Raw genomic sequence first — 10,000 nt, forward strand, 5'->3', positions numbered from 1 at the left:
GTTATTATAATTGTGTCGAGGTGGCATTGATTTTTTGGAGATAATAAAGGACACCAAGTTCCTTCTGCCCATTCAAAAATGACATCAAGGTCAGAGTTAAGCGTCCTGTAGCGTCCAGCCTTGAGTCATGCTCCCATTGGAAGTGTCTTGTGTTAAATGATGTTGATCGGGTAGTGCAGCGTCGAGTCATCGGCGTAGGGGTGAATATAGTTCAGGCAGTGAACCCAACACTTTGGACCGGAAACTTGCCCCAGCCCTGTCATTAAGCCGCGAATTTTGGAAAATCAACCGCTTTGGTGCGAATCGCCATAACTCCCTTATTTCTGGGCTACAGAAATATTTTTCGTATCAATCGACGGCAAAATGAAAGGGCTACATTTTGTAGTAAACGACTGAGCTCAAAAACAGACTCGAAAGGGTAAAAAATCGAATAAATTCGCGAATAACGGCTCTCAAAAAAAAAATATTTTTGAGTTCCCAACCTTGAAACCCACTCATTTTTTGAGAATTTCAAAAAACTTATTTAACAAATACTTTAGCCCTACCAATGTGCTTTCCAATATGATGCATAACATTTCCCGACTCCCAGTAGTTTCGTCGCTAGAGCTCGAAATGTAAACCCTTTTGAGAGCGATTTTGACGAAATCCAGACTCTTTGCCGTTTTTGTCTAGTGTGGCCTTGTTAATGCCTCTAGAAGGCTGTAATTTGGCATGTAGCCCCTCTTGGCAATGTACTTTGACCAGTTCGAAGGATTTTTTGATAGCTCGATTCCAAGTTTGTCGTCGAGCCGTCACACATACATATATACATTCATATTTGGTATCAAAAGAAAGCAAATTAAATGTATTATTCATAAATGGGAAGAAATAGGGTTGGATGCTAAAAAAAAAAAATAACACGTATAATAAGGCTTAATATAGGTTGATTTATATAGTGAAATGATTATATATAAAAAAGTAGCTTTTCATATAGATATCTTAAAATGGCCTTAATACAAGATAGTCAACATATTGAAGTGTTCATATATAAATGTTTATGCAGATGTATTAATTTTTGTGGCGCCAGGAAGTTTTTTCGTCGCGGCGTGAAATGAGTCAGATTCGGCGAATTTTCGTCGCGACTTCTGGTCAAGCTCGAGCAAAAACTACTGAAGCTAGGAAGGCGTGCTTGGTGGCAAATTAAAGCTCTATTAATACAGATTAATAATCAGAAAATAAATTTGAAAGCACTAAATCAATAAAAAAAAGTTATAAGCAAAGGCCTAGAACATGTCCAAATCGCGGCAAAAGGCCGAAAAGCAGGCTATTTTGTGACGGCTCGACGACAAACTTGGAATCGAGTTATCAAAATATGCTTCGAGCTGGTCAAACTACATTGCCACGAGGGGTTTCATGTCAAAGTAAAGCCTTCTAGAGGCAATAGCAATGCCACACTAGACAAAAACGGCAAAGTGTCTGGAGTTCGTCAAAATCGCTCACAAAAGGGTTTACGTTTTGAGCTCTAGCGACGAAACTACTGGGAGTAGGGAAATGTTATGCATCATATTGGAAAGCACATTGGTAGGGCTAAATTATTTGTTAAATAGGTTTTTTTGAAATTCTCAAAAAATGAGTGGGTTTCAACGTTGGGAACTCAAAAACAGTTTTTTTCAGAGCCGTTTTTTGCGAATTTATTCGATTTATTTCGAGTCTGTTTTTGAGCCCGGTCGCTTACTACAAAATATAGCCCTTTCATTTTGCCGTCGATTGATACCAAAAACATTTCTGTAGCCCCAGAAATAAGGGAGTTATGGCGATTCGCAAAAAAGCGGTTGATTTTCCAAAATTCGCGGCTTAATGACAAGGGCGCCGCAAAATGAAAAGAGTCCGCCGTCCATTACTTGAGATGTCACTGGTTCAGGCTGTTAGGGAAAGATCATATTGAACAATAGAAGGGTAGTGGGAGATAGAACAGATCGAGCCTTGCATAACACCATGCACTGCTGACAGGATTTGGGGTAGAAGTGACCATCTACTACAGCACAGATCAACACACACACACACACACACACACACACACACACACACACACACACACACACCTGTCCTCATAAAATTACAGTGATCATTTAAGGCCCTGCTGGGCTATTCACAAAATAGGCTGTGCGCCACTTTGCTGCTACTTTTCTACGGGATCTTTTTTGTCGTGTGAGCACACTTGTATAGATATCTATATAGGGAGTCAATAAACTTTTAATAGAATTATATTAGACCGACTTTCACCCCGCTGCACACACAAGCGGTCACAGCCTTGGTAACTGCACCCTCATAGTAGCAGCACATGTGCACACCCTAGCCTCAGCGCGGCTCTTCAGGGCGTCAGCGTACGAATGATTAGATACATGAAAAGATTTAATTGTGCCTCACGCTGGCCACTCGCGAGCCGCGATGGCAGTGACGCGGCTCGCGGCAGCCATTCACGGCGCTCCCCCCCAAGGCTGCGCCGCGGCCCCTAGTGTCAGTGCGGGGCAGCAGCGTGAGTACTGAGCAGCGTTTAGGTATATGCAGGGTGCCGGGCAGGGAGTGTAGCACGTTAACCCTTGGGGCCAGCCAGCAGGAGGAACAGTGCCCACCGAGCAGAGAGTACCGCAGCGGCTCAACACGTATTGGTAAGATAATACAGAATGAAAGGGGAATTTGACATTAAGAAAAATCTTGTGTGTAACTTTGATTTGTACTTATCTGCTGACCTTGGTATGAGTTTCCAAGCAGATGCCTTTAGCTGTGTCGACCGTGCCAGTGTTGAGGCGTGCGTCAGGCGGCGGCAGCCAGGGCAAGGCTATAGTAATAATAATAATTATAATAATAATAATAATAATAATAATAATAATAATAATAATAATAATAATAATAATAATAATAATAATAATAATAATAATAATAATAATAATAATAATAATAAATGGTTTATTCATTTGTAGGCAGCCATAAGGCTGAAAATACACAAAAATACCATACAATGAGTTTCATGTGGTGAGTAATGGGGGAAGTGGGGAAGGGTGATGTGTGTGTGTGTGTGTGTGTGTGTGTGTGTGTGTGTGTGTGTGTGTGTGTTGGAGTGGAGGGGTCATGTGATCATGGAGGTGTTAATGACCCTCACAAGTGTCGGTATCGCACTAAGCCGATATCTGTCCGTGCGAGTTTTGACCGGGACGAGAATATTGTGGTGTCTTGTGGGTCTAGTGGGGGAGGGAGGGCGGGTGGGAGTAGGTCTCTATGACGGGGGTTATGGAGGAGGGACTTGCCGAATTTGGTTAGGTTAGGTTAGGTTAGGCGCACCGTGTGTTAGGGCTGTCCCGAAGCACGTTAGCCGAGTGATAATAATAATAATAATATATAGTGTTGCTGTCTCCAAAGCACATAACACAGCACACAGCACACGAGACACCGTGTTAAGAAGCAGAGACCAGCATATCAAACCTGCTGTGCTGTGCACTTAAGCTATGCTGAATTTGAAGGCACCAGTCTGGCACAGCGCGACACTGTTTCTTCTTCTTCTTCTTGGGTATTTTATGGGGCTAGTAAGGCTGTGGGGCCACAGCCTCTACAGCCCCGTCAGTGGTAGTTGGTATCAGTTGTTGTTTTTTGTTTGCCGTTTTGTCACCAGGGAGGGAGTGGCTGAGCTGGTAGCGTACTGGGCCCACATTCACCGCGTGATGGACGACGCGGGTTCGAATCCCCACGCTACCACCTCGGATTTTTCAGTCACCGTCGAGGGGCTTAAAACTACCCACATGCTGGCCTGAAGACCACCCATTAACCCGGACTCTAGAGGAAGCCGTCCAAGCGAATCAAGAAAGAGTTCCGGGGGGCAGCATGAGCCAATGCATGATGGCGCCACTATAAACACTCGCCTGCGCCAGAACGGGCTGGGCCGACCATCAGGCCCCACCGGGAAGAAGCCTTGGGCCGACCATCAGGCCCCACCAGGAAGATGCCTACCGGCGCAATAGGCAGCGACGTAAAAAAAAATAAATAAATAAATAAATAAAATAAAAACTTTGCTTGCTTTGCAGTAGTACCAACACTACACGGAAAGATAACTTCGAAGGGGGAAGAGGAAATAGCGTTTGATAATATCTCTTAACGGAAACACACTCTCTAAACGACGCTTCGACAGAGAGGGAAGAGATAGATTGAAAATTCCTACGTAAGGCTCTTCCTCTCATGAGCTCTCCTCCTCTTACTGATAGTCTTCTACCTCTTAAATTTCGTCGCCATGTTGCCTCTCTTTCTATCTTCTATCGATATTTTCATGCTGACTGCTCATCTGAACTTGCTAACTGCATGCCTCCCCCCACCCCTCCCCCCCCCGCGGCCTCGCCACACACGACCTTCTACTCAAGCTCATCCCTTTGCTGTACAAATCCCTTATGCAAGAGTTAACCAGCATTTTCACTCTTTCATCCCTCACGTTGGTAAACTCTGAAACAAACTTCCTTCATCTGTATTTCCTCCTGCCTACGACTTGAACTCTTTCCAGAGGAGGGTATCAGGGCACCTCTCCTCCCGAAATTGACCTATCTTTCGGCCACTCCTCTAACTCTTTTTAGGAGCAGTGAGTAGCGGGCTTTTTTCACAATTGTTTCCTTTTTTTATGCCCTTGAACCGACTCCTCTGCTATAAAGAAATTTAAAAAATTGGTCTCTCTCTCTCTCTCTCTCTCTCTCTCTCTCTCTCTCTCTCTCTCTCTCTCTCTCTCTCTCTCTCTCTCTCTCTCTCTCTCTCTCTCTCTCTCTCTCTCTCTCTCATCTGTCCCTCCCTTTCTTTCTCTCGATCCATATTTGTTTCTTCTGTATTGTTAGTTTTGCATTGATACGTTCCACATTTCATATACAAAGACTCAACACAATATTGTACTATGGTAAGGATTTCCATATATATCTTTTTTTTTATCTCCCACAGTTTCCAACTCTCTCGATCCATATAGGTTTTACCTGTATCATTTAACCCGGTAGCAGCGACGGGCCAAATTTGTGGCCTTACCTCACAATCTACCCCTCACAATGCATAACCACTTCCTCGCATATTGTATAAGCTTATGGCTACTCGCCTCTTTTGTTTTCCTATAATGTGTCTCTACAACTTATTTAACAATTTTCGGGTTAGTATAGTTTGCTTACACTTTTCTTGGGGAATTGAATGTTTCTTGTAATACACAGTGAACAAACAAGTTTTGTAAAATGGTCTTACAACTTGAGAGAGAGAGAGAGAGAGAGAGAGAGAGAGAGAGAGAGAGAGAGAGAGAGAGAGAGAGAGAGAGAGAGAGAGAGAGACCATTTTTTATAATTTTTTTATATCAGAGGAGTCAGTTCAAGGGCATACAAAAAAGGAAACAAATGTTAAAAAAGGCCCGCTACTCACTGCTCCTAAGAAGAGTTAAAGGAGTGGTCGAAAGATAAGTCAGTTTCGGGAGGAGACAAGTAACGATTATAAACACACAATCAAACAGTCATTAACAACAATGTACATATGGATCGGAAGGAAGGACGAAGGACTGAAGCGATGTAAATAAAACAATAATGTCATTCTCTTATACAATATTGTGCAACGCCTTCTGATTACCCCTCCCCCCACCCTGCACACTCGAAAAAAAAAAAAGCGAAGTTTCAAAAATACAGATCGAGACAGGTAACAGCGGGAACTGAACTGCCGTAAATGAACCAATATAATCGTCCTTATGGAACACTGTGCAGCGCCTTCTATGGAGTCTCCCACACACGCGCTCCTTGAAGGTAAATTAAAGGCTGCGTAGTTCTGAGTGTGTACCCGAGGCGGCCACTCACCTTGATTGGCCTGGCCAGGTAACACGAGTACTGCTGCCACGACTCTGTAATATCTTGATGTAGTTCGTTGTACTCAAGACTCTCTCTCTCTCTCTCTCTCTCTCTCTCTCTCTCTCTCTCTCTCTCTCTCTCTCTCTCTCTCTCTCTCTCTCTCTCTCTCTCTCCCACTTCCCTTTTGCCTCCTCGCTTCGTTTCTCCTCTTATTCCTCTTCCTCCTTCTCTTCTTCCTCCTCCTCCTCCTCCTCCTCCTCCTCCTCCTCCTCCTCCTCCTCCTTCTCTTCCTCTCGAAGCCGTGAAGGAACTCATTATAGTGTCTGGGAGGTTAAGGCGACTTTCACAGAGGCGTCAATCATGGTAATAGTGAGTCAGAGGGTTGTAGAGAATCAAGCCCGCGGGAGGGAGACGAGGAGAAAGAAGCCTTAGGACGCTCTGAGTTCTGAGGAGCCGTTGTGCCCACAGTACTGTTGTTGATGCCGAACATGGAATTGTGTGTTCTCTCTCTCTCTCTCTCTCTCTCTCTCTCTCTCTCTCTCTCTCTCTCTCTCTCTCTCTCTCTCTCTCTCTCTCTCTCTCTCTCTCTCTCTCTCTCTCTCTCTCTCTCTCTCTCTCTCTCTCTCTCTCTCTCTCTCTCTCTCTCTCTCTCTCTCTCTCTCTCTCTCTCTCTCTCTCTCTCTCTCTCTCTCTCTCTCTCTCTCACCATATGTGTCTCGCTCTCTCACTGCCGAGCACGCCACTCCCAGAATTTTCTTTTCGTTCAACACATCGAACAAAAATGCATCAGCACACCAAACTCGCTGTGGGTCTTCTGGTGATCGTGGGGGCCGGGGCATGCGTGCTCTCCTCCTGGTTTCTTCTTAGTGCCTTGGACACCGCCAAGCGCCTCCACAGAACCGCGGAGGTGCTCCGGGCAACGGACCCTCCAGCAAGCCTGCTGGGCCGCCTGCGGGGTGCCCTGGCTACCCTGTGGTGGCTTGGCCCCCTCAGGCCCAGCCCTGTGCGGGACCCGCTGGAGGAGTGCGGGGTGATGCTTGGCGCCTCACCGCCCTGGTGGGAAGCGGTCTGGAATCACGCCGAAAACCGGCGTCAGCTGGCATGTCTGCGGGAGCATGTCGCGCTGCTCGGGAGAGAACACTCGCAGCTTGGCAGCGGCCTGGAGGGCCTCCCGTTCCCGTGTCTGGTCATCGCGGCCCTCTTCATGGTGGCCGGCTGGCTCTACGCCGCCGCCAAGTCCCGCGTCGACGGCGGTGACGCCACGAGTGCCCCAGTCGTCATGCCTATCCCAAAGGAGGTGGTGACTATCCCAGAGGAGGTGGTGACTATCCCAGAGGAGGTGGTGACTATCCCAGAGGAGGTGGTGACTATCCTAAAGGAGGTGGTGACTATCCCAGAGGAGGTGGTGACTATCCCAGAGGAGGTGGTGACTATCCCAGAGGAGTTGGTTACTATTCCAAAAGAGGTGGTGACTATCCCAGAGGAGGTGGTGACTATCCCAGAGGAGGTGGTGACTATCCCAGAGGAGGGGGTTACTATTCCAAAGGAGGTGGTGACTATCCCAGAGGAGGTGGTGACTATCCCAGAGGAGGTGGTGATTATCCCAGAGGAGGTGGTGACTATCCCAGAGGAGGTGGTGACTATCCCAGAGGAGGTGGTGACTATCCCAGAGGAGGTGGTGATTATCCCAGAGGAGGTGGTGACTATCCCAGAGGAGGTGGTGACCATCCCTGAGGAGGTGGTGACTATCCCAGAGGAGGTGGTGACCATCCCAAAGGAGGTGGTGACTATCCCAGAGGAGGGGATTACTATCCCAGAAGAGGGGGTTACTATTCCAAAGGAGGTGGTGACTATCCCAGAGGAGGTGGTGACTATCCCAGAGGAGGTGGTGACTATCCCAAAGGAGGTTGTGACTATCCCAAAGGAGGTGGTGACTATCCCAAAGGAGGCTGTGACTATCCCAAAGGAGGTTGTGGCTATCCCAAAGGAGGTTGTCACTATCCCAAAGGAGGTTGTGACTATCCCAAAGGAGGTGGTGACTATCCCAAAGGAGGTTGTGATTATCCCAAAGGAGGTTGTGATTATCCCAAAGGAGGTGGTGACTATCCCAAAGGAGGTTGTGATTATCCCAAAGGAGGTTGTGACTATCCCAAAGGAGGTGGTGACTATCCCAAAGGAGGTTGTGATTATCCCAAAGGAGGTTGTGACTATCCCAAAGGAGGTGGTGACTATCCCAAAGGAGGTGGTGACTTTCCCAAAGGAGGTGGTGACTATCCCAAAGGAGGTGGTGACTATCCCAAAGGAGGTGGTGACTATCCCAAAGGAGGTGGTGACTTTCCCAAAGGAGGTTGTGACTATCCCAAAGAAGGTGGTGACTTTTCCAAAGGAGGTGGTGACTATCCCAAAGGAGGTGGTGACTATCCCAAAGGAGGTGGTGACTATCCCAAAGGAGGAGGTGACTTTCCCAAAGGAGGTGGTGACTTTCCCAAAGGAGGTGGTGACTATCCCAAAGGAGGTGGTGACTATCCCAAAGGAGGTGGTGACTTTCCCAAAGAAAGTGGTGACTATCCCAAACGAGGTGATGACTTTTCCAAAGGAAGTGGTGACTATCGCAAAGGAGGGGGTTACTATCCCAGAGTAGGGGGTTACTATCCCAGAGGAGGTGGTGATTATCCCAGAGGAGGTGGTGATTATCCCAGAGGAGGTGGTGATTATCCCAGAGGAGGTGGTGATTAGCCCAGAGGAGGTGGTGATTATCCCAGAGGAGGTGGTGATTATCCCAGAGGAGGTGGTGATTATCCCAGAGGAGGTGGTGATTATCCCAGAGGAGGTGGTGATTAGCCCAGAGGAGGTGGTGATTAGCCCAAAGGACCCAGTGGCCTTCCCAGAGGATAGAGTGGCCATCACATAGCAGGTGGTGGCCACTACCAGTGAGACACAGCCCTCTACTTCACATTGTGCCGATGTTATGCCCAGAGGACAAAATCCTCCCCCTATGGATGACGTTGAGTCAGAAAGACCCGAAAAGCCTGCGATGAGCCTCAACCAGTCTGGCGGGTCGAGTCACTCTGTGAAGACTTCCCACAACCTGAAGGGCAAAATCCTACCCTAAGTGTCACATCCAGTTGATTTACGAAGTACAGACGCAGTTCAAAGAGATCCACGGCACCTGCGACGCGTCTCAGCGAGTCTTGGTACATCAGTCAGTTGTCAAAGACTTGGAGGCATCTTTGAGGAAGTAAACTCCATCCAGCACGTAGTTCAGTCCCTGTGGCAGGAAGCTCAAGTGGTGTCTGAAGTGATCTACCCGCTGTGCCAAGACATCGACGCCACCTGGGAGGAGGTTCAGGCCCTCTGGAGGGACATGGAGCCGGTCTGGCAACACCTGCAGGCCATCTGGTAGGAAGTTGTTTCCTATCGCGGCAGGGAGACTGATCAAGGAGGTTCGGCCAGTTTGGAAAGAAGCAAGAGCCTGAGTGTGAGGAGGTCCAGCCTGTGGTAAGACTCTGAGGGGTCGAACACTCCGAACCGCTCCCTGTGTACTTTTCTCCTCCTGCCGAAGGCTCTGACGCGGCTGGGGACGATAATGCTGAGGATTAAGGAGGAGGCGCAGGCTGAGTTACTTTTCTGAATATAATTTTTATCTTGTATTCAACTAGAACACACACTGTTTTCAAAACTTTGATTTCAACGATGGGCTACAGCAATGGCATTATTAAGTTTTTCATTATTTAATTTGATCATTTTGTCTCTCATGCCCGTGTCACTGCGATAGGTTGTCATTTTAGCAGCGGTAAGTTATTTTTCGTTGCATTAAGGTGGGAATAAGTTATATATAATCCTTAATTACACCTTCACATGAAGACATCACATACAGACAGACAGAGAGACGGACTACAGGGTAAATGAGATTATGTCACGGTAAATCCAATCTGTTTGCTTGTGTTTTTGTTGTTGTTGTTCGTAACTGTTCCTATGCTTGTCTGTCCATTCACCGGGTTATCTAGTTTCTTCCGTTTTGTGTATCCTTGTTTACCTGTCTGGTAGGAAGATGGAACAGAAGGGGACGAGGAAGGTTACCATTGGAAGAACGGCTTTGTCTCTGCGGTCAGATCCAAGCAGAGATGCATGTAGTACAGGACTGCACATTAACACAGCAACTGAGGGACACACACAACTTTGCT

General features: G+C 47.2%; 1 protein-coding gene across 1 annotated transcript in view; it reads left to right on the plus strand.

Annotated features, from left to right (window-relative positions):
• Positions 1 to 6,597: 6,597 nt before the first annotated feature.
• LOC127001118 (zonadhesin-like) overlaps positions 6,598 to 10,000 on the plus strand; it is a 3,435-nt gene continuing 32 nt past the window's right edge. The window contains exons 1-5 of the mRNA XM_050865297.1: positions 6,598 to 7,869; positions 7,912 to 8,142; positions 8,206 to 8,247; positions 8,290 to 8,352; positions 8,563 to 10,000. The exon at positions 8,563 to 10,000 is cut by the window's right edge and continues 32 nt beyond it. Coding sequence (XP_050721254.1) covers positions 6,598 to 7,869; positions 7,912 to 8,142; positions 8,206 to 8,247; positions 8,290 to 8,352; positions 8,563 to 8,727 — 1,773 coding nt within the window. The 3' untranslated portion in view covers positions 8,728 to 10,000. The remainder of the gene's footprint in view (positions 7,870 to 7,911; positions 8,143 to 8,205; positions 8,248 to 8,289; positions 8,353 to 8,562) is intronic.

Source organism: Eriocheir sinensis, chromosome 20 (assembly GCF_024679095.1).
Source record: "Eriocheir sinensis breed Jianghai 21 chromosome 20, ASM2467909v1, whole genome shotgun sequence".
NCBI classification, from domain to species: Eukaryota; Metazoa; Arthropoda; class Malacostraca; order Decapoda; family Varunidae; genus Eriocheir; species Eriocheir sinensis.